The following is a 24955-nucleotide window of genomic DNA, read 5'->3' as shown; positions in this document are numbered from 1 at the left end:
TGTCTTCTACAGTAAAGTAAGAATGTAAAACATTTTGAGGCTGGTACTACCTGGGAAGTGAGGGTTAGTGCCCCAGCAGAGACACCGATGTTTATTATGTCCTGTCACAGGGCCTTATACTTTTTGCAGTGCTGGCATATAAGCAGAAATAGAAACATAATGGCCAACTTAAAGAGGAGGTCCAGCCCTCCCATAAAAAATAATTGGCAACTACAAATACTGTAGCTGCTGACTTTTATTATTAGGACACTTGCCTGTCCTGGAATCCAGCGTTGTCAGCACCCCAGCCGATGATTTTATCAACTCTCGGATGCTGCTGCTGCCGCCATTATCTGCGCTTTCTGAATGGTGCGGCGGCTGGGGGAAGAGGGAGGGGGGCCGAACTTCTGAGAGATCTCGCCGTGGTGAAGTCTCCTGGAAGTGGGGATGGGTACCTGTCAAAACCAGGTACCCCCCACCGAAAGGTGGCAAATGTGGCACCGAAGGGGGGAGGGGGAGGAGGCAGATAAATGGAGCTTCCCCTTTTGAATGGAGCTTTTCTTTAAAACATACTAATACACCACCTGTTTCCATGAGGACAAATTGCATTTCCAGTGACCTTACCATGGCTGAGGAAAACCCTTTAAGCAAATAAAGCGATCTTTTCTATTCCTGAGCTGCATATAACTCTTAGCACTGTCACTAGCAACAGGTGTGCAGAGCTATCAGCATATACACATTTCAAAAAGGATGTTTACCTTTCAATTAAGTCTAGGCGCAGTTGGTGTCCATACGGCAGAGTTATCAGTTCTAGCCCACAGCTCACTCCCATGATCCTCTCCATCTCTGGTGAGACGTCAAGTATCCTAGCAACCTGCAAAGTGCAAAGGTTTGTACATTTTTATGTTCAGGAAATTCAGTATTGACAGGATGAGAAAAAAAAGTTTAAATTATTCCTCCTTTAAATTTAGAAAACGTGACAGACGTTGAGGGCCCAATGGTTCTAGTATACGTAATAAACTGACCTAATTTTAAAAACACAATTTGGATGAAAATATAAATCACAACATTTTACACAATTACACATTCAATAATAATTAAAAAGCACAATTTTAAAACAAATGTATTCAGTTCCTACAAATATACCGTGACCAAGCTCTCCTCCCGTCTTTTTTTTTTTTTTTTTATCCTCTTATTTATTTGAATAGTGTGTAATGCAAAACACTTTCAAGATTTACTGGTAGCCAAAGACCATGTGATGCAAGCTGCCTAGGCTTTAACCTCCCTGGCGGTATGATTATTTCGGATTTTAGGTGCTGAAAGCGGTACAATTATTTTGCATGGAAATTTGGCGTTTTATATTGTAGGCCTGTAATTCTTAACAATAACACACTTAAATCTGTCCAAACAAGAGTCTAGTAGATATCCCGGGTATGATAAAGTTTGAAACACAAAAACATAAATTATAATATAATAAAAAAAAAATAATAATTAAAAAAAATAAAAATAAATAGTAATAAAATAAATTTCCACACGATTCACTATCGCTCAATTCTGCAAGTGTTCTAATTTACTATCGCTGTTTTCTAGCTGGTCTAAAGCCATTTTTGACGTAAAGGGACACTTTTTGGTTGCTATGGACAATCTCCAGTTTCCAGGCAGAAAGAACAGTATATGCAATATAAAACTGCATGCAGGGCATGGGCCAGAGCACTGGGGACAAAGGGATGTGAAATCATTTCATACAGTACTGTAATCTGTAAGATTACAGTACTGTATGTGTTATGCTTTTTACATTTTTTTGAATTTGCCGCCAGGCTCCGCCCCCGTGCGTCGCGCCGCTCGCAGGGAACGGAGCCTGGCACGGAGAGGCTTCGGAGGAGGACGGAGCCCTCGGACACTGCGGGTGACATCGCAGGATCCCGGGGACAAGGTAAGTAAAGCCGCCCCAGGATCCTGCAATGCGATCCCGAGTGTGGCTCGGGGTTACCGCTAATGGTACTGAATTTTAACCCCGAGCCACACTCGGGAATACCGCCAGGGAGGCTACACAATATAAGGAATAAGGATGGATGACCGCTCATCTCAAATTGCAGCTAAAACTCCACCTTCTTTATTTCCATAGGTTGAAAGCTGGACAACTGCTCAGACAGACAGCGAGGTTGTTGTGTTTCACGTCTTACTGACACTGTTTAGGATTATCAGTAAGACATGAAACAACCTTGCTGTCTCTCTGTGCTGTTGTCTATCTTTTAACCTATGGAAATAAAGGAGATGGAGTTTTAGCTGCTATTTGAGATATGCGGTCATCCATCCTTATTCCTTGTATTGTTTGCGGCACAAACTGAACCCGCACCATGTGTTGTGGCTGGGCAGTAAGTGATGGACTTGGAGCAGCACATTTTTCTTTAAGCTGCCTAGGCTTTAGGTCAGAGCAGCTGTGCCCTCCTTGGGGGCAGGGACTGGTGTGAATATACAATATATGTAAAGTGCTGCATACATTTTCAGAGCTATATAGATATATATGTAATAAATACAATAAGGGTGAGAATACTGACACAATTAATAAATTGTTCTAAATTGCTTATTCAAAATCTTACAGTGTGTGAAACCAATAACTCGTTGCATCATTCCCTGTCAGCTAGTTATTTATCGCTAGCATGCTGCCAAGTAGGCACCAGGAAACCAGAAAATTGTATTAAATACTATACTTTTTCTTTACTGGTGCTTATCCATGGCAGCTAACAGACCCACCCTCAGTCATAGTCAGGGGCGTTGCTAGGTCTACAAAAGATCTGGGGCTAGAGCCCATAGCAGCGAAGTAAAGAAAGTCATACGCTTGGGTGGGCATACACATGTACAGTTGGGACGGAAAGTATTCAGATCCCCTTAAATTTTTCACTCTTTGTTATATTGCAGCCATTTGCTAAAGTCAATTAAGTTCATTTTTTTCCTCGATGTACACACAGCACCCCATATTGACAGAAAGACACAGAATTGTTGACATTTTTTCAGATTTATTAAAAAAAAAAAACTGAAATATCACATGGTCCTAAGTATTCAGACCCTTTGCTCAGTATTTAGTAGAAGCACCCTTTTGATCTAATACAACCATGAGTCTTTTTGGGAAATTGCAACAAGTTTTTCACATCTGGATTTGGGGATCCTCTGCCATTCCTCCTTGCAGATCCTCTCCAGTTCTGTCAGGTTGGATGGTAAATGTTGGTGAACAGCCATTTTTAGGTCTCTCCAGAGATGCTCAATTGGGTTTAAGTCAGGGCTATTTAAGAACAGTCACAGAGTTGTTGTGAAGCCACTCCTTTGTTATTTTAGCTGTGTACTTAGGGTCATTGTCTTGTTGGAAGGTAAACCTTCGGCCCAGCCTGAGGTCCTAAGCACTCTGGAGGTTTTTGTCTAGGTTATCCTTGTACTTGGCCCTGCAGCTGAAAAACACCCCCACAGCATGATGCTGCCACCACCATGCTTCACTGTTGGGGCTGTATTGGACAGGTGATTATTATTATTATTATTATAATACGCAATTTATATAGCGCCAACAGTTTACGCAGCGCTTTACAATGTATAGTGGGGACAACACAATTACAGTACAGTTCAATACAAAAGGTACAGGAGGGCCCTGCTCGTAGAGCTTACATTCTAAAGGGAGGGGGTGGTGGTACAAAAGGTAATAGTAATAGCTGCAGAGAATGATTTGATGGGGTGGCTCGGGGATAGTTGATATGTGGGTGTGGGATAGGCTTCCCTGAATAAATGAGTTTTCAAGGATCTCCTAAAGGTAGACCGGGTAGGGGCTGATCAGACATACTGGGGCAGGGATATTCAGAGGATGTAAGAGGCTCTGGAGAAGTCCTGAAGATGAGCATGGGAGGAGGTAACAAGGGAGCTAGAGAGCAGGGGGCCCCGGGAGGAGCGGAGGGGACGATTTGGGCGATATCTGCAGATGAGATTGGTGATGTAGATAGGGGCGATGTTGTGAATGGCCTTGTATGTTATGGTTAGCATTTTGAATTTTACACGGTGGGGTAGGGGAAGCCAGTGAAGAGATTGGCAGAGAGGGGGCGGCAGTCACAGATCGATTAGTGAGGCGTATTAGTCTAGCAGCAGCATTCATAATAAACTGAAGGGGGGATAGCCTGCTTAGGGGTAGGCCATTAAGGAGAGAATTGCAGTAGTCAAGGCGGGAAACAATCAAGGAGTGAATAAGTTGCTTTGTGGTGTCATTAGTCAGGAAGGGTCGAATTCTGGAGAAGTTGCAGAGGTTAAGGCGGCAGGATTTAGCCAGTGATTGGATATGGGGGCTGAAGGAGAGGTCAGAGTCAAGGATTACACCCAGGACCCTGGCATGTGTGGAGGGACCAATGGTTGTGTTGTTGATATTAATGGTGAAGTCACGGGGGGGGACCGTGAAGGAGGAAATATAACAAGCTCAGTTTTAGAAAGATTAAGTTTGAGGAAGTGGTGTGACATCCATACCGATATGTCATTCAGTAAGTTTGAGATCTGTGAGGAGTTCGAGGGGGTGGAGTGGAGAGATAGATCTGGGTGTCATCGGCATAGAGGTGGTATTGGAAGCCATGGGAGGTTATTAACTGGCCCAGGGAAGAGGTATAGAGTGAGAATAGGAGAGGCCCAAGGACGGAGCCTTGGGGTACCCTAACAGAAAGAGGAAGGGGAGCGGAGGAGATGGAGTTGTAAACGACACTGAAAGTGCGCTGAGATAGGTAGGAGGAGAACCAGAATAATGCAGAATCACGGAGGCCAAGGGAGTGTAATTTGCTGAGGAGGAGAGGAGCAGGTGGTCAACTGTGTCAAAGGCAGCAGAGAGGTCTAAAAGTATGAGTATGGAGTAGTGGCCATTGATTTTAGCAGTTAGTAGGTCATTAGTGAGTTTTAGTAGGGCAGTTTCAGTAGAATGTTGTGGGCAAAAGCCAGACTGTAGGGGGTCGGGAAGGTTGTTGCCCATGAGGTAGCAACTCATTTGGTCATGAACAAGGCATTCGATGAGCTTGGAGGCAAATGGGAACAGAGAGATGGGTCTTAACCACTTCAGCCCCAGAAGGATTTACCCCCTTCCTGACCAGAGCACTTTTTACAATTTGGCACTGCGTCGCTTTAACTGCTAATTGCGCGGTCATGCAATGGTGTACCCAAACGAAATTTGCGTCCTTTTCTTCCCACAAATAGAGCTTTCTTTTGATGGTATTTGATCACCTCTGCCATTTTTATTTTTTGCGATATAAACGGAAAAAGACCGAAAATTTTGAAAAAAAATGATATTTTCTACTTTTTGTTATGAAAAAAAATCCAATAAACTCAATTTTAGTCATACATTTAGGCCAAAATGTATTCGGCCACATGTCTTTGGTAAAAAAAAAGTCAATAAGCGTATATTCATTGGTTTGCGCAAAAGTTATAGCGCCTACAAACTAGGGTACATTTTCTGGAATTTACACAGCTTTTAGTTTATGACTGCCTATGTCATTTCTTGAGGTGCTAAAATGGCAGGGCAGTACAAAACCGCCCCAAATGACCCCATTTTGGAAAGTAGACACCCCAAGGAAATTGCTGAGAGGCATGTTGAACCCATTGAATATTTATTTTTTTTGTCCCAGGTGATTGAATAATGACAAAAAAAAAAAAAAAAATTTACAAAAAGTTTCCACTAAATGATATATTGCTCACACAGGCCATGGGCATATGTGGAATTGCACCCCAAAATACATTCAGCTGCTTCTCCTGAGTATGGGGATACCACATGTGTGGGACTTTTTGGGAGCCTAGCCGCGTACGGGGCCCCGAAAACCAATCACCGCCTTTAGGATTTCTAAGGGCATACATTTTTTATTTCACTCCTCACTACCTATCAGAGTTTTGAAGGCCATAAAATGCCAAGATGGCACAAAACCCCCCCAAATGACCCCATTTTGGAAAGTAGACACCCCAAGCTATTTGCTGAGAGGCATGTTGAGTCCATGGAATATTTTATATTTTGACACAAGTTGCGGGAAAGTGACAATTTTTTTTTTTTTTGCACAAAGTTGTCACTAAATGATATATTGCTCAAACATGCCATGGGCATATGTGGAATTGCACCCCAAAATATATTCTGCTGCTTCTCCTGAGTACGGGGATACCACATATGTGGGACTTTTTGGGAGCCTAGCCGCGTACGGGGCCCCGAAAACCAAGCACCGCCTTCAGGATTTCTAAGGGCATAAATTTTTGATTTCACTCCTCACTACCTATCACAGTTTTGAAGGCCATAAAATGCCAAGATGGCACAAACCCCCCCCAAATGACCCCATTTTGGAAAGTAGACACCCCAAGCTATTTGCTGAGAGGCATGTTGAGTCCATGGAATATTTTATTTTTTGACACAAGTTGCGGGAATGTGAGAATTTTTTTTTTTTTTTGCACAAAGTTGTTACTAAATGATATATTGCTCACACAGGCCATGGGCATATGTGGAATTGCACCCCAAAATACATTCTGCTGATTCTTCTGAGTACGGGGATACCACATGTGTGGGACTTTTTGGGAGCCTAGCTGCGTACGGGGCCCTGAAAACCCAGCACCGCCTTCAGGATTTCTAAGGGCGTAAAGTTGTAATTTCACTCCTCACTACCCATCACATTTTTGAAGGCCATAAAATGCCCAGATGGCACAAACCCCCCCCCCAATTGACCCCATTTTGGAAAGTAGACACCCCAAGCTATTTGCTGAGAGGCATGTTGAGCCCATGGAATATTTTATATTTTGACACAAGTTGCGGAAAAGTGACAATTTTTTTTTTTTTTTTTTGCACAAAGTTGTCACTAAATGATATATTGTTCAAACATGCCATGGGCATATGTGGAATTACACCCCAAAATACATTCTGCTGCTTCTTCTGAGTACGGGGATACCACATGTGTGGGACTTTTTGGGAGCCTAGCCGCGTACGGGGCCCCGAAAACCAAGCACCGCCTTCAGGATTTCGAAGGGCATACATTTTTTATTTTACTCCTCACTACCTATCACAGTTTTGAAGGCCATGGAATGCCCAGATGGCACAAACCCCCCCCAAATGACCCCATTTTGGAAAGTAGACACCCCAAGCTATTTGCTGAGAGGCATGGTGAGTATTTTGCAGCTCTCATTTGTTTTTGAAAATGAAGAAAGACAAGAAAAACGTATTTTTTTTTTCTTTTTTCAATTTTCAAAAGTTTGTGACAAAAAGTGAGGTCTGCAAAATACTCACTATACCTCTCAGCAAATAGCTTTGGGTGTCTATTTTCCAAAATGGGGTCATTTGGGGGGGGTTTGTGCCATCTGGGCATTCCATGGCCTCCGAAACTGTGATAGGCAGTGAAGAGTGAAATCAAAAATTTACGCCCTTAGAAAGCCTGAAGGCGGGGCTTGGTTTTCGGGGTCCCGTATGCGGCTAGGCTCCCAAAAAGTCTCACACATGTGGTATCCCCGTACTCAGGAGAAGCAACAGAATGTATTTTGGGGTGTAATTTCACATATTCCCATGGCATTTTTGAGCAATATATCATTTAGTGACAACTTTGTGCAAAAAAAAAAAAAAAAATTTGTCTTTTTCCCGCAACTTGTGTCACAATATAAAATATTCCATGGACTCGACATGCCTCTCAGCAAATAGCTTGGGGTGTCTACTTTCCAAAATGGGGTCATTTGGGGGGGTTTTGAACTGTCCTGGCATTTTATGCACAACATTTAGAAGCTTATGTCACACATCGACCACTCTTCTAACCACTTGAAGACAAAGCCCTTTCTGACACTTTTTGTTTACATGAAAAAATTATTTTTTTTTTGCAAAAAAATTTCTTTGAACCCCCAAACATTATATATTTTTTTAAAGCAAATGCCCTACAGATTAAAATGGTGGGTGTTTAATTTTTTTTTCACACAGTATTTGCGCAGCGATTTTTCAAACGCATTTTTTGGGGAAAAAACACACTTTTTTAAATTTTAATACACTAAAACACACTATTTTGTCAAAATGTTTGATGAAATAAAAAAGATGATCTTAGGCCGAGTACATGGATACCAAACATGACATGCTTTAAAATTGCGCACAAACGTGCAGTGGCGACAAACTAAATACATTTTTAAAAGCCTTTAAAAGCCTTTACAGGTTACCACTTTAGATTTACAGAGGAGGTCTACTGCTAAAATTACTGCCCTCGATCTGACCTTCGCGGTGATACCTCACATGCATGGTGCAATTGCTGTTTACATTTGACGCCAGACCGACGCTTGCGTTCGCCTTTGTGCGAGAGCAGGGGGGGGCAGGGGTGCTTTTTTTTTTTTTTTTTTTTAATTATTTTTTTTGCTTTTTTATCTTATTTTTAAACTGTTCCTTTCATTTTTATTTACTTTTTAATCATTTTTATTGTTATCTCAGGGAATGTAAATATCCCCTATGATAGCAATAGGTAGTGACAGGTACTCTTTTTAGAAAAAATTGGGGTCTATTAGACCCTAGATCTCTCCTCTGCCCTCAAAGCATCTGACCACACCAAGATCGGTGTGATAAAATGCTTTCTCAATTTCCCAATGGCGCTGTTTACATCCGGCGAAATCTAAGTCATGAAATGCTCGTAGCTTCCGGTTTCTTAGGCCATAGAGATGTTTGGAGCCATTCTGGTCTCTGATCAGCTCTATGGTCAGCTGGCTGAATCACCGGCTGCATTCTCAAGTTCCCTGTTGGGACAGGAGAGCCAGAGAAAAACATGGAAGACGGTGGGGGGGGGGGGGCATTCCCTCCCACTGCTTGTAAAAGCAGTCTAGAGGCTAATTAGCCTCTAGGATTGCTTTTACAAGAAAGCCGACCACTGGCTGAAAAGAATGATACCAAGATGATACCTAAACCTGCAGGCATCATTCTGGTATAACCACTCAAAGTCCAGCAACATACCAGTATGTTGCTGGTCCTTGTTGGGCATACATTGTAAACTTTTTTTTCATGCAGCCTGTGGGCTGAACAAAAAAAAGATATTGATCGGTGGGTATGCCCACCATTAGAATACCTCCCTTCATCCACCCACTTCTAATGATGGGCATACATGCACCGTATATATATGCCGAAGCATGGGGGCATCCTCCCGCAAAAGGCAGGAGCAAATCGCTCCTCCACCCACTGCTGCCCCCACGCTTCGGCATATATGCTGAAGTATGTAACTGTGGTGGTGAAACCACCTCCGACAGCGCTGGAGTCACGGCTTTATGTATCGTGGGAGCAAACGCTGTTGCTGTCAAGATAAATAAATCCGTGCTGCAACTGAATGGCGTACCTGCTAAGCAAATGATGGTTAACTAAAAAACAAAGTAACATTACAGTATAACAGTAATACTTACCATACCTGCAAAGCAAAATACAAAAAAAACATAGTAAAAAATAAAACATTTAACGCAACCTGTGCCTACCTAAAAAATATATATGCCGAAGCATGGGGGCATCCTCCCGCAAAAGGCAGGAGCAAATCGCTCCTCCACCCACTGCTGCCCCCACGCTTCGGCATATATGCTGAAGTATGTAACTGTGGTGGTGAAATCACCTCCGACAGCGCTGGAGTCACGGCTTTATATATCGTGGGAGCAAACGCTGTTGCTGTCAAGATATATAAATCCGCTCTGCAGCTGAATGGCGTACCTGAAAACAAAAAAGTGGTTAACAATAAAAAAAACAAAGTATAAAAAAATTGCATACCTATAAAGCAAACATGATAAAAACATAACAATAAAACATTGCAGTATAGAATGCAGAACAATAGAGAGAGAATAGAGAGAGAACAATAAAACAACTATTTTTGGTTTTTTTATTTTATATATTTTTTTGTGTTTTTTTCTTTTTTTTTACTTTTTTTTGGTTTTTTTACACTTTTTTTTGTAACTTTAACTTTTTTAACTGGTACCAGGTTTGGGTCTCTCAAAATGCGACAGCATCTTGGGAGACCCTGTGGAAGTGTGCTTAGTCTGTGCAGTGCTGTACCCTACGCTAATACTCCACTAGTGTATGGTAGCGTTCAAAACATTCACCAATGCAAAGACCAGGATTGCCAGGACAGAGGGGACAATAATACCGGGTGTCACGCCTAAATCCGCGCTTGCTGCAGACACGACATCTTTTTTGGGGGGTTCGTTGGGTAGGGGTACTCGGGAGGGCATAAAGAAAATGCCTCTCATGCAGCCGGCTTACTGTATTTGGTTGGGGATGGTGAGGTGGAGCACCGTCTGGATACAGAAGGGCTCTGACGATCTCTTCCTGGAATTTAAGGAAGGATCCAGTCTGTCCTGAAGCTCTGTATAGCACATAAGCATTCAGCAAAGCCAATTGAAATAAATAAACAGACACTTTTTTGTACCAGCGTCTGGCCTTACGGGCAATTAGGTACGGCGCCAACAACTGGTCCTTGAGGTCCACCCCTCCCATATTAAGATTATATTTGTGGACACAGAGGGGTTTCTCCACAACACCAGTCGCCGTAGGAATTTGGACCATCGTGTCTGCATGAAGGGAGGTGAGAACGAAAACATTCTTCTTATCCCTCCACTTCATAGCGAGCAAATTATTATACTTCAAGCAGGCTCTCTCCCCCAGCCTAAGACGGGAATCTACAAGCCGCTGGGGAAAGCCCCGGCGATTAGGTCGCACAGTGCCACATGCTCCAATCTGATGATCAAAAAGGTGGCTAAAAAGTGGCACGCTCGTATAATAATTGTCCACGTACAAGTGGTACCCCTTTCCGAATAAGGGTGACACCAAGTCCCACACTATCTTGCCAGCGCTTCCTATGTAGTCAGGGCAGTTTGTCGGCTCTACGTGACTATCTTTGCCCTCGTAAACCATAAAACTACATGTATAGCCTGTGGCCCTGTCACAGAGCTTATACATCTTGACCCCGTATCTGGCACGCTTGCTGGGAAGGTACTGTTTGAATGACAAGCGGCCAGAAAATTTAACCAGGGACTCATCAACGCAGACAACTTGATGGGGAGTAAACAAGTCTGCAAAACGTTGGTTGAAGTGGTTTACGAGGGGCCGAATTTTGTAGAGCCGATCGTATGCAGGGTCTCCACGAGGACGACAGAGTTCATTGTCGTTGAAGTGCATGAACCGCAAAATCTGCTCGTATCGTGCCCTGGCCATGCAGGCAGAGAACAAGGGTGAATGGTAAATTGGGTCAGTGGACCAATATGACCGCAACTCACTCTTTTTATTCAACCCCATGAGGAGGGAAAGGCCCAGAAAAATCTTAAATTCGGAGACCGTAATTGGTCTCCAATCTCTGGCTAGGGAGGACTGGGGATTAGCGGCGATGTATTGACCAGCTTATAAATTGCTTTGGTCCACAATAGATCTATAGAGATCTTCGGTGAAAAACAGTGAATAAAAATCCAGTGGCGTAAAGTCAACTGTTTCCACCTGAATTCCGGGTTGGCCAGTGAAAGGGGGAAGTACGGGTGCTGCAGAAGTGGTGGGTACCCAATTCGGATTGGCGAATGCAGCAGGAAGGGCACTATGGGCACGACGGGACTGTGTTCGTCTTCTTTGTGGCAGCGGGACACTACTTGTGCTTGCCACCTCGCCAGCTTGAACTGCACTTATGGGACTCGCCACGTCACCAAGTGTTACTGCAGTGCTGGATGTACGACCAGGGTGTACTAGGCCGCTGGTGCTTGCCAGTTCACCAGAAGGAATAGCGGCACTAGTACTTCTCTGCTCCATACGAGAGCCCTGCGGTTCTTGCACTTCAAGGACAGAATAAGTTCGGGGTCTGGTACGCCTGACCTTAGCAGGGACCACAACTCCGTCGTCAGAGCTATCTGTCATGGAGCCGCTGTCCTCTACAGGATCATATTCTGAGCCTGAATCTGACAGATGAGTGACTTCCTCTTCACTATCTGTCATGCTCAGAAACCTGTAGGCCTCTTCACTAGTGTACCTTCGATTTGCCATTTTGGCCTCTAAATTTAGGGGTACACTAGTGAGACTCACAGGCAAAAAAGCTCCTGACTGTCAGCGACTGATTCAAAACGCTACCAAAAAACTGTTAGCGATCGCAGGGATCAGGCCTGACTCTGCGAACGCTGCAGTTATGTGTGCTTAGTGTTTTGTAAGTGTCAGTTATCGATCGATACTGCACTTGGGTGGGCTGGGCTGGGCTGGGCCGAGGAGCAAAACGCAGGTGCTAGCAGGTATCTGGGCTGATCCCGCTAACACTGCGTTTCAGGGAACCCTAAACTGCTGGGGAGTATAGATCTGATCGGATCAGATATCGATCCGTTCAGATACTATAGCACTAAGGGAGGTGTATGCTGCGTGCGTGGGTTTTGGCGGTACTGGCGCTAACCTGACGCTGCCTGGGGCGACGCAGACCTTATCTGATCCTAAAAACTTAACTTCTATCACCGCCGGGCAATTAGGGGGTAAAACCTTTATAAGGTAATAAACGGCGGGTGCCCTAAAACTATAATAAACTGTAATAAACTATAATAAACTACAAAAAACAAACTATCTAACCAGCGTCACCCGTAACACTTATACGGTGATCGCTGGTGAAAGGGTTAACTAGGGGGCAATCAGGGGGTTAAAACCTTTAGCAGGTAGTATATGGGGGTCCCTGTCGCTATAAAACACTGACAGCGAACCTATATGCTTACCTCCCTAAACTAGCGTCACCTGTGTCACTAATACAGCGATCAGAAAAACGATCGCTTAGCGACACTGGTGACGGGGGGTGATCACGGGGTTAACCTTTATTAGGGGGGGTTAGGGGGGTACCCTGGACCTAAAGGGGGGTACCCTAGACCTAAAGGGGGCTAACCTAACTGCCCTAACACTTATAACTGACACAAACTGACACCAATGCAAAAAAAAAAAAACACTGCTATTGGTGTCAGAGTGACAGGGGGTACAGGGGGGTGATCGGGGGGGGTGACAGGGGGGTGAAAAGTGTGCCTGCGTGTTCTACTGGAAGTGTAGTGTTGGTGCACTTACTTGGATGTCTTCTCTCCTCGGTGTCGGATCAAAAAGACCGGCTCGAGGAGAGATGACATCACTTCCTCTCCCTCTGTTTACATTACAGAGGGAGAGGAAGCATTTGATTCGCTGGGAGCGATCGGGAGGGGGTGGCCATCAATGGATGGCCTCCCCCTGACCCCTCATCGCCCGCGAACAAGAGCCGACTGCCTACGGCACCGGGGGGGGGGTCCGATCGGACCCCCCGCCCGCGGGAAGGCATCACGTATCAGGTACGTGATTTTGCCTGCCCGTGCCGCTCTGCTCACGTATATATGCGTGAGGCGGTCGGCAAGTGGTTAAGTTATTTAAACAGGTGGGGTCTAGTGAGGGTTTTTTGAGTATGGGGATAACCAGTGAATGTTTGAGCGGGGAAGGAAAGGTGCCGAAGGAGAGGGAGAGGTTGAAGATGTGGGTTAGGGAGTTGAGGATAGAGTAGGAAGGTGGTCGCAGTAATTGAGAGGGGACAGGTAGTGAGGTGGGCCATGGAGAGGAGTTTATCAACTTCATCTGTGGTGTGCAGGGATTTAGATTTACGCCATGCTCGCTCAAGAGGTGATGAGTAGTGCCTTGTTTTCTCCACACATACCGCTTAGAATTAAGGCCAAAAAGTTCTATCTTGGTCTGATCAGACCAGAGAATCTTATTTCTCACCATCTTAGAGTCCTTCAGGTGTTTTTTTAGCAAACTCGATGCGGGCTTTCATGTGTCTTGCAGGAGAGGCTTCTATCAGGCCACTCTGCCATAAAGCTCCAACTGGTGGAGGGCGGCAGTAATGGTTGACTTTCTACAACTTTCTCCCATCTCCCGACTGCATCTCTGGAGCTCAGCCACAGTGATCTTTGGGTTCTTCTTTACCTCTCTCACCAAGGCTCTTCTCACCCGGTTCTGGTCATCCCAAACATCTTCCATTTAAGGATTATGAAGCCCACAGTGCTCTCTGAGTTACTTAAGTGCAGCAGAATTTTTTTTGTAACCTTGGCCAGATCTGTGCCTTGCCACAATTCTGTCTCTGAGCTCTTCAGGCAGTTCCTTTGACCTCATGATTCTCATTTGCTCTGACATGCACTGTGAGCTGTAAGGTCTTATATAGACAGGTGTGTAGCTTTCCTAATCAAGTCCAATCAGTATAATCAAACACAGTTGGACTCAAATGAAAGTGTAGAACCATCTCAAGGATGATCAGAAGAAATGGAGTTAAATATATGAGTGTCACAAAGGGTCTGAATACTTAGGACCATGTGATATTTCAGTTTTTCTTTTTAATAAATCTGCAAAAATGTCAACAATTCTGTATTTTTCTGTCAATATGGGGTGCTGTGTGTACATTGAGTAAAAAAAATGAACTTCAATGATTTTAGCAAATGGCTGCAATATAACAAAGAGTGAAAAATTTAAGGGGGTCTGAATACTTTGCGTCCCCACTGTATATAATACACGTGTGTGTGTGTGTGTGTGTGTGTGTGTGTGTGTGTATATATATATATATATATATATATATATATATATATATATAAAAAACATTATGTAGTATCATTACATCAGGGTCCCCAAAGCCCCCCTCATTACATCAGAGCCCCCAGAGAGCTTGTCACATCAACTACAAGATACGGATTGTTGCATACAGAGAGGCTAGTGTATACAGAGAGGCTAGTGTATATACAGAGAGACTAGGTATACAGAGAGGCTGGCTGGTACATTTTCCCCCTCCACCATAGTCTGCACTTACCTGCTCAGGAGTTCCTCCCGACTCTATCATATGGGAGGAGCAAGGAAGAGACTCACTCTCACACACACTGATCTCCTGGCTCTGAAGCATGGAGTTCAGACTCAGTAAGAGTACCGCGGTTGTGTGGGACAGCACAGTGTTAGGCAGCCAGCGCCATTCTCACAGTAGGGCTGGCCATGAACTCGGGCCTATGGGCCCCAGATTCAGGGCTCCAGCCTCAAAAGCCACCCCCTAGTGACGCCACTGATCATGGTACAATTATGTAGAATTCTGCAATGTCATCATTCCTTTCTGTTTAAGCTTGTCGTGTAGGTGGGGATGGGTGCAAGTTCTATCACTAGATGGATAAGCACGAAAAAGGAAAAAATTACTGTGATACAATTTTCGGGCTTTCTTGCATGTAGATGACATTGCTTTAGATTTATTAGGTAAAATTACAAATTACTTTCTCTTTTTCTTGATGACAAATTTTCCAATGGGGTCACAAGTGGCCACTGTACTATGGAATACCTAACTTTGATCAGTTTTTTTTACTATTAGTTTCTTTTTGTTCAACCCAGCAGGGCTGAACGAAAAATAACGACATTAGTACAGCGATCGTCCCTGCTGTTCTATTGTGTTCTGATAGGGGAAGCCCCCCCCCCCCCCCCCCGCCTGAACACTCTGGTAAGCGCTCTCAGTCATTGGCTGAGAGCGCTGATCGGGAGCCAATCCGCAGAGCTTTTTTGGTCATGCCCCTTCGATAGAAGCCGGCTGAATGGCCGGCTTCTGTCAGACCGACTCCAGTACACATGGGCCGAAAATGTCAGACAGTTTCTATTGAACCAGCCGATGCCGTCCAACATTCAGCCCGTGTGTGCTAGGCTTTACTCTGACTCTTGTTTTACTATATTTGATAACTGATTATCAGTGGCAGACATCAAGAATGAAGAAATTGGCTGTAAGGGGAGTCATTTGTCTGCATTCATTAAAAAAACGTCACATCCAGAATTACAGCTGTTAACCAGTCATAAATTAGTGATTACACCCAGGAATCTTTTAGAGGGCAATTATTAGCAGATTAAACCAAAGACTGCCTGATCTTGCAGAATTACTGCTTGGTACATATATGAAAACCTTCCATTTGACATCACAGATTTGAGATGAGTTACAATCATTTTCATGGTCTTTACTCACAGTGTGTTTGTTTAGAATTTCTTGTGGGTTTGTAAATGAAAAAGTGCCACTTATTTACCTTGCAGTCCATTCTGAGAATGTGTTGGGCAATAATACTTGGTTCAATTTTGGTGAAAAGTTCTTTGGCTCGTCTAAGCAGGGCTGTTTCTAGAGGTTTGTTTTCTGGGGTGAGTAGAAGTGACTCAAACGCATTGGGTTTTAAAGAAGATTCAGTCTCATACACTGGCCTGATAAACTCTACTCCATCCTCCTTGTCAATCAGTTCTGTTGAACATTGAGACATACAGTCCTCGAATGCCAGGATGCTAATCTCTGAGTTACTGAAAGAGAATGTATCCTCCTCACCAGTTTTGGGGGTTTCTACAAAGCTACTGTGAGAGGAATGTGTCCTTGACCATCCACAGTCATCAGGAGGGTTAGGATGAAGTTCGCAGTAATTTGCCTCTGAGTTTTGCCAGACTGTAGGTGATGGTGGTTGTTTCATACAGAGTGCCTTGCTTGGCTTTGCAGGAGGTTTAGGGCACAGTTGACTGTCTGATCCCCTTAAAGCTTCAGCAGGATGAGCTTCACTGCTAAACCTTCGAATTTCAGTTGGGCTTAGAGTGGGTTCACTTCCTGTCCGGAACACATTTGGCCTGGGTGTTAACTTCCCATCATTTCCAGGTGACAAGTATGGTCTGCAGCCTGAAAGAAAAGCAATAAATGAATATTTTTTTTATAGGATGGTTTTTGGGCATGAACTACTCTTAGTTGCCAGGTCACCATGGACACCAGAAAACAGTTGACTAGGATGTCCTGTCCTTAAGCTCCACCATTTGAACTTCCTTAAACCTGGGCAGCCCACCACACTTTGTACCCTGGGGGGGAAAATAAACCTGCCTCTCTCTGTCATAGGACATTCTTGTCACATGACATAGCGTGCAGGGTAAGCCCAGTCCAGCTTTCAGACAGTGAACACAGTGTGGCACGTTTCTTTAAACTTATCGACCTGAGTTGGGGAGTTAGAATTAGTCACATTCTTCACCACCAGCCACTCTACCACCAATAATGTCATAAGCGTTTATGGTAATGATGGGGTTCAAAACCCTAAGTATCTGGCTGCTGGCTATAAAGGGGGCAAGAGGATGGTATATCAATTTCACTTGTGGGGGGGGGGGGGGGCTGTATTATAAGCCACTGTAGTGGGTTAGAACTGCATACACCATATTAAGGCTACACTGTTTCGTTGACATTTTTGGAAGCAGTTCATAGATTTTGTGAAGATTGGATTAACAGAGCAGAAATCTCTACACTTTATCTTTTAAGGCTTGCAATGTGTCTCACTGGAAAAAAGGCTTTGTCCCACCAGCTACATTATAGTTGCACAACAAAGCTTGATCACTAAACCCTCTAAAGTTGGCCACAGAGGGATCTTTTTTTTTTTTTTTTGATCAGCCAGCTAGCTGAAAAAAAAGGATTTCCCCACCCATACAAACGAGGTGGATGGAAGAATACTTCCGGCTTCGCTACTGTATTCTGACAGCGGGATTCCTCCGCTGTCAGAAAATTATTCAGCCGATTGGCATGTAAGCTCGCAGAAGCCAGGGTCCTTCTAACCCTCTTGTTTTGAATTGTATTCCAGTTCAAGAGAAGCCGATTGTTAGTGGGAATGGCCACAGATTGATTACAATTCAGGAACCGGACAAATTTCGACCCATCTATGGCCAGCTTAATTGACAGAAGTCTGTAGAATTAGGTTCTAGTTTTTAATTTACTTGTAATATTCAAAGGCAAATAGTAATTAGCTACATCTCGATCAGTTCATCAATGAAATGGTTCTTGTAGCTTTTGGTTTACAAGTTTGCCTTGAAACATCTAAGACTTGCAGTCAAATATATATCCCCTAATAAACTTTTGTTTCAATTTTCAAATTATTTGATCAATAAAAGTTGTATTTTAGCTCCAATACGGATGAGATAGATCTAGTGCCCATATCTGTCCCAATCTTTGAGGTAACAATATAAAATATGTCCAAGCAAATCTTTTCCCACCCAAGAAGGCTGTATGCCAAAACACAGTGAAATACGGCCATTGAAAAGCAGCAAGAGGGAGGGAAACATACCTAGTGGCAAGTAGCTTTCTGATTGGTAAGAATTTAATGGCCGTTTCTTTTCGCGCATGTTATCCAAACAAGCTGGGTGGCTGCCACTCTTCTCTTTATTTCTAATAAAATACAATACAAATATATTATTATTAAAAAATAAAAACACACATAATATAGAAATGGAAGATACTAGGACATACTACAATAAAATATTGAATACATTTTGCTAAAATCACACCAAATTAAATGCTTACGGTGGACACTGTATAGAGAACCCACTTAAAAAAAAAAAATATTGGTTTTGGAAATAAAACCGATACAGAAGTCAACAGTAAATGCACATTTACTATTGTTAGGCATTAATCTAGTCACTTAAATATAAGTGAAATATAAGAAAAAATAAGTGCAAGAACATATGGCTGTGAATTGAGTTTTTACTTTGCAATACTCTGGTCACTTCTTGAGTGAGGCCCCTCATTCAGTAAGAACTAGAGGTGCACCGAAATGAAAATTTTATTTGTTCAATTTTTTGAAAGATTATTTTTATTAATTTTCAGCAATAAACAAAAAGAAGCACAAACAGTAAAGAACAGCCTGAGAACCAGGCGTTGCACAACACACACAACACAAAATACCTCAGAACTAGGCCATCAGTATAACTCTAAAGTTAAACATTGAAATTAAAGATTTGGTACTGAAGCCAAAAATTCAGGATGCACTTGGCTGAAACCGAAAATGACAGTTTAAAAAAAATAATTATATATATATTCTTTATATATAATTGTATTATATTTAATGTTTTAATTAATATCATAAATTTAAATGAATATTAATTTATTGTCGGCCATTATCCACACCTTTGGTGCAAGAAAAGATCAAGAAAAATGCAACCCTTTAAATTCTATGTATGTCTTCTTCACACTGGTCCCTTGCGCTTCCGTTGTGGTGTTAAAAATCTTGCTTGCTGCATTTTTGGTCAGTTAAAAAAACTGCACCAAAAACTTACCTCCCCGTTGAAATGCATTGAAAATGCAGCAAGAACACAGCCATGTTACGTTGCCTGCGTTTTCGCCGCCATTATCGGCACCTTTTTCTCTATCGATAAAACGCTGACCACCCTATTTTTGGCCACCAAAATTTCAGTGCATCTCTAGTAAGAACCTTTGAAACCTGAGCTATGTGACAGGGATTCCCCTATTTGGACCTCCAGCCATGCACCTGTTTTGGAATGCTTCCATACAAATCTGAGAACCCAAAGCCCTGTCCAGCATTTTCCAGCTCCTCACTAAAGCTGTCCCAAAAAACAAAACACCACAATGCCAAGTAGTTTCATATCATAAGTCAACCTCTGAATTGTTGACTGCTCATTACCTATGTGGATATTCAACTTTCTCATAGAAAAAAACAACCCTCTATCCTTTGCATAATCAACTTTGTATCAAGTAGGTAAGACTAAAGCATGGCAGCAGCAGACTTGCAACTGGGGTTTTCTTCCAAGGGTCAAAGGATACCCTTCATCTACTAACCTAAGCAGACTGGTCCGTATCAAGTTTTGCTCCTGCAGCAAGATCTGTCCATGGCCAATATTTAAACTCAGCCTTTTTGGAGTTTCTGCTTTTCCATCCGGAGCTCCAAGTTCCAAGCGTCTAATGGGAGATGTTCCATATTTCTCCTCTATACACCTAAGTGGAACAGTTCTGTTAATAGGCTGAAAAACGATGGCTCCACTTTGCTGGGACACAGGCTTGCGGTTCCCCACATAGTACCTAACCAATGCAGGAACGTTGTCAAAGCTTTCATGTTCAAACTGGTACTGAATCCGACTGTAAGCTTCATTTAGCCGAACGATGACTTTATTTATCTTGAAATGCTGTGAAAGATTTTTCCACTGACAGGTAAGCACAAAGTTTCCAGGACTGGACAAAGAATCCCTGATCAGGAAATCTCCATCTCTCCTCACCAAGCTTTCAGACACCTGCAGAACAGAAGACAAAACACAACACATTAACCAGAAACAAAATTACTCATACAATATCTGCTATATACTCAAAAGGTACACAATTTTAGATGAGTAATTATTAGGTAAAGTTCTAAGTTGTAAATATAATCTCAGTCTAAGGGCTTTGTGCATATGGAAATATTAAACACCATGGAGGACATTTATCCAGCAAATTAGCAATACAATAATTAGTTAATAATAAGTTACGATGTGCCTTCTTCGGCAAAGTCTCTGCGACAGGTTTCTATATCTGTGTGTCTGTATTCCTGGGCAGACAAGTGTAACAGTTTACAGGGTTCAAAGACAGTTTTCTACTCTAAAACAGACACAGAATTAAGAATTGATCAAGGTCAGGTTTAATGCAATCACAAGTGCGGACTTCAGAGCAGCCAGAAGAGGAATGTATGACTGAGGCTGTAACCTTGTAATAAATCTGTCTCAGCATGCATCTCAATGCTCCTGTTTACCATTGCTTTGCCTTGCAACAGGATTGATACATTTTCCGTTATCTATGAGATCTCTAGATATGAAATGAAAAGAAAATGGAAAATTGTATACTCACCTTTCCGTAATTTTCCTTTCCTGTCGCATCTTCATGGCAGCATACACGTTGGGTTGTGACTCCGCCCCCACAACCTGATAGGACCACATAGCTATAAATTAATGAGCAGACACCCGTCCCAGTATTCTCTGTATATATACACATATGTCACCTCAGAAGGGTGGGTGATTGTATGCTGCCATGAAGATGCAACAGGAAAGGAAAATTACGGAAAGGTGAGTATACAATTTTCCGTTGTCCTGTCGCATCATGGCAGCATACACGTTGGGGAGTAACTCGCCAAACTGGGTGGGAATGCAAAGTAAATTTATTGACAAGAAACAGAAGAATTGGCCTGTATAACGGCCCTCACAAATTCAACTGCTGCTAAGCGTGCAGCGTCTACTTTATAATGGGATATGAAGGTGTTTCTAGAAGACCAAGTGGCCGCTCTACAAATAGTTTCCGCTGAGACTTTACAGTAAGCTGCCCATGAAGTAGCCATTGCCCTGGTGGAATGGGCTCTTAAGTCTTCTGGAATCTGCAAGGTGCTTAAGGAGTAGGCTTTCTTGACAGTTTTCACGAGCCATGAGGCGATGGTACGGGCAGAAGCCGCCTGGCCCTTCCTGAATCCATGTGGGATGATTAGAAGGTTCTCGCATTTCCTGAATGGCTTGGTTATAGAGAGGTATTGCAGAATGTTGCCCTTGACATCCAGAGGATTGGGAACGCCCTGATCCGTGAGTAAAGCCTGGAGGTCAATCTCCTGGTTAAAGTGGAATGAAGAGGAGACTTTTGGAATAAATCTATCTGAAGGCTTCAGGGTTAGTCTGTCTGGGTAAACCATCAGATGCGGTTCCTTGATTAGCAAGGCTTGCATTTCTGAGACCCTCTTCGCCGATGTGATGGCAATTAGAAATGATACTTTTAGTGTCAGGTCCCAAAGGGAGATGTCTTCAAGTGGAAAGAATGGTTCTCCGGATAAGACCTCTAGGACGGTTGATAGATCCCATGTCGGGAATGAAGGCTTTCTAGGGGGCCTTAGCTTCAGACAGGCTCTTTGAAATTGAACCACCAGAGAATTAAGAGCCCATTTAACTCCTGTCAAAGCGGAGATGGCAGAAACTTGGACCTTTAGGGTGCTGGACCTAAGGCCTTTGTCCAGACCTGACTGGAGGAACTCGAGCACTTGCACTGCTGATGGGGAGGAAGGGTCCCAACATTGTTCCTGGGCAAAGGAAGAGAACTTTCCCCAGATTCTTCCATAGGTGTTATTTGTGGAGAATTTTCTAGCCTGAAGCAGGATATCGACTACCTTTTGAGAGCAGCCTTGGTCTAGGAACCTAGACCTTTCAATCTCCAGGCCGTTAGGTGTAATTTCTCCAGATTCGGATGGAGCAGCTGGCCTTGGGATAGTAGATCCGTTGTCACCGGGAGTGGAAGTGGATCCTCTGTGCTCAGCTGCAGGAGGGTGGTGAACCAAGGCCTCCGTGGCCAAAAGGGAATCACAGCCAGTACTAGAGCCGTTGAATGTTTGAGCCTCAGAAGGAACTTGGCTATAAGAGGAGTTGGTGGGAAAATGTAGCCTAGGCGAAAGTTCCAGGAGTGCTGGAGACAATCTGTTCCCTCCGCTGAGGGGAAGGGGTTCCTTGACAGAAACCTCTGACATTTCCTGTTCGCTGGCGTTACTGCGAGGTCTATGTCCGGATGACCCCATGTCTGGCATATGAGGGCAAATGCTTGGGGGCTTAGACACCACTCGTTGTTGGAAACGAATGTTCTGCTGAGAGAATCTGCCAGAAGGTTCTGAACACCCGGAATATAGGCCGCCCTCAGATCGCGCAGGTTCAGTTGGGCCCACCGCATCACCGGACCAACCTCCTGCATCATGGAGATGCTTCTGGTACCCCCCTGCCTGTTGATGTAGGCTACAGCCACTCGGTTGTCCATCTGAATGAGAACTTGTTTTCCTCTCAGAAGTGAGCTGAATGCCAAGAGGGCTTGGAAGGCTGCCTTCATCTCTAGAACGTTTGAGACCACATCCTTGGTTTTGAAGTGCCAGCGGCCCTGAGCCGCATAGTGTAGGTAACGTGCCCCCCATCCCTCCAGACTGGCATTCGAAGTTACCACCTCCTGGTGGGGGATGACTATCTGCTTGCATCTCCTGAGGTTGTAGGGGTGTGTCCACCACTGTGGAGATAGACTGGCTTCCTCCGAGATGTGAATCAATTGGGACATGGACCAGCCGTCCCACTGGCGCAAGAAGGAGGCTTGCAGGGGTCTGGTGTTCCATTGCACCCATCTGACCATTGGAATGGTTGCTGATAGGGAACCCAGGAGGCTGAGGTATGCTCTGGCTGGTAGGCATGGTGCAGGAATAGCATCCTTTACCTTCTGAATTAGTAGGGACAACTTTTCCCCTAGCAGTTCCACTGTATTTGCTCGGGTGTCTAGTTCGGCCCCCAGGAAGACCATCCTTTGGGTAGGTTGGATGTTGCTCTTTTGCCAGTTTATTATCCATCCCAAATTCATTAGGGTGGAAACTAGGATCTTGCGATGCTGTACGAGTGATTCCTGGCTGCTTGAGAGGAGGAGGATGTCGTCCAGGTAATGGTGGACCCTTAGACCTTTCTCCCTCAAATGAGCTATTGCTGGTAGTAAGACCTTCGTGAATGTTCTGGGGGATGTTGAGATCCCGAAAGGAGGCTTTGAAACTGGAAGTGCCCCTGACCCACCGAGAATCGCAGGAATTTCTGGAATGCCACGTGGATTGGAATGTGCAGGTAGGCATCCTGGAGATCTATGGAGAGCATCCAGTCTCCCAGATTTATGGCCTGGAGGATAGACTGCAAGCTTTCCATCCTGAATGACTCCACACTGATGGACTTGTAGAGGTTTTTTAGGTCTAGAACTGGTCGAAAGTCCCCTGACTTCTTCTTGACGAGGAATAGTGGAGAATAGAATCCCCTGCCTCGTTGTGCTGACGGGACCTCTACTATTGCTCGTTTTTGGAGAAGATCTTGAATGTAGTTCAGTAGAGACAACCTTTTTTCCCCGAGATGGAGGAATACGGGTTGGACAGAATTGATCCCTTGGGGGTCGGTCTTTGAAGGACCACCTGTGGCCAGAGTCCAGGTATCCCTTATGGTCTCCGCCCAGACCAGCTTGAAACTGGAGAGTCTTGCTCCCACTACCGCTGGCCGGAGGGGCGCACCTTCAAAAAGGCTTCTGGTCGCTGGAAGCAGGAGTCTTAGGCTTCTGGAACTTCATAAAGGAGGATTGAGGGTTCTTCCAGCTCCTTCGGTACTCCTTCCCCGGTCTGTACGCTTTCGCGTCCCTATACCTCTCTGGGAGGTTTCGCTTAAAGGGAGGAGGTCTCTGCTGCTTAGGCCTCCTGTCCGAGGGGATGAGCCCAGACTTGCCACCAGTTACCTTGGAGATGGCTGTGTCCAATTTTGTTCCGAAGAGATTTTCTCAGTCGAACGGGATATGGCACCAATTAGACTTGGAGGCCGGGTCCGCCGTCCAGGGTTTCAGCCATGGTGCTCTTCTGGCCGTTACTGAGGCCAGCATAGATTTTGACACAGACCTAATGGTATAGACCGAAGCCTCTGCCACGAAGTCACCTGCCAAGCTTAGCTCTTGCAACGCTTTCACTATTTTTTCCTGGTCTGCCCCCTCCAATACAAGCTTCTCTGTGCTTGTAGACCAACTCGAGATGGCTCTTCCTACTGCTGCTAGTGCAATCGCAGGCCTGCAGGCACCCCCTGCCGACAGGTAAGCCCGCTTGAGATCCGTGTCGATCTTCCTGTCGAGCACATCCCTGAATTTTACCGCGTCTTCTAACGGGAGGGTAACATGCCTGGCTAGGCGCATCAAGGATCCATCTACTACCGGAGGAGACACCAGAGGGTTCACTTTAGGTTCCTTGAGTGGGTATAGTTTTAGAAGTCTGTTAGTCTGTCAGACTAGACTTTTTCTCTGGCCTTTGCCATTCTTCTTTAATTTGGTCTTCCAGTTCGTCTATGAATGGGAAAGCTTCTGGATCCTTTTTAAGATGAGGAAAATACTTCCTTTGCTTCGGTTGAGCCTCCTGGGGTTCCTCCCATCCTATCGCCTCTTTAACCGATATGACAAACGGTTCTATCAGAGAGAAATCGAATCCGGCCGATACCTCCAGACCCTCATTATCAGACCGAGAGTCTTGCTCCCTTGACGTGCTGGCCCAGGCTGGAGACGTAGTGGTGGAGAAATCCACATCTGGTATCGAGGCCTGAGGGGCTAAGGCCCCAGCGGAATCTCCGGTCTCCGAAGCTCTTTCTCTTGTGGCCTCCTCCAGGCATTTTTGGCAGACCAATTTATCCGGGAAAGCCGCTGCACCGCAAATCCAGCATGCGTTC

The 24955-nt window shown here is 44.3% G+C and overlaps 1 protein-coding gene across 2 annotated transcripts in view; it reads right to left on the bottom strand.

Moving 5' to 3' along the window:
- Positions 1-24955, bottom strand: part of BCAR3 (BCAR3 adaptor protein, NSP family member) — a 197030-nt gene that overhangs the window by 12372 nt on the left and 159703 nt on the right. For both annotated transcript variants that reach the window (XM_073593116.1, XM_073593117.1), the window contains 4 exons: positions 19542-19990; positions 18034-18134; positions 15991-16616; positions 738-853 (listed from right to left, as the gene is read on the bottom strand). In XM_073593116.1, coding sequence (XP_073449217.1) covers positions 738-853; positions 15991-16616; positions 18034-18134; positions 19542-19990 — 1292 coding nt within the window. The remainder of the gene's footprint in view (positions 1-737; positions 854-15990; positions 16617-18033; positions 18135-19541; positions 19991-24955) is intronic.

The sequence above is a fragment of the Aquarana catesbeiana genome, linkage group LG07 (genome assembly GCF_042186555.1).
Source record: "Aquarana catesbeiana isolate 2022-GZ linkage group LG07, ASM4218655v1, whole genome shotgun sequence".
NCBI lineage: Eukaryota > Metazoa > Chordata > Amphibia > Anura > Ranidae > Aquarana > Aquarana catesbeiana.
Note: the sequence above shows the minus strand (reverse complement) of the source record. Positions and strands in the feature narration are given on the sequence as shown.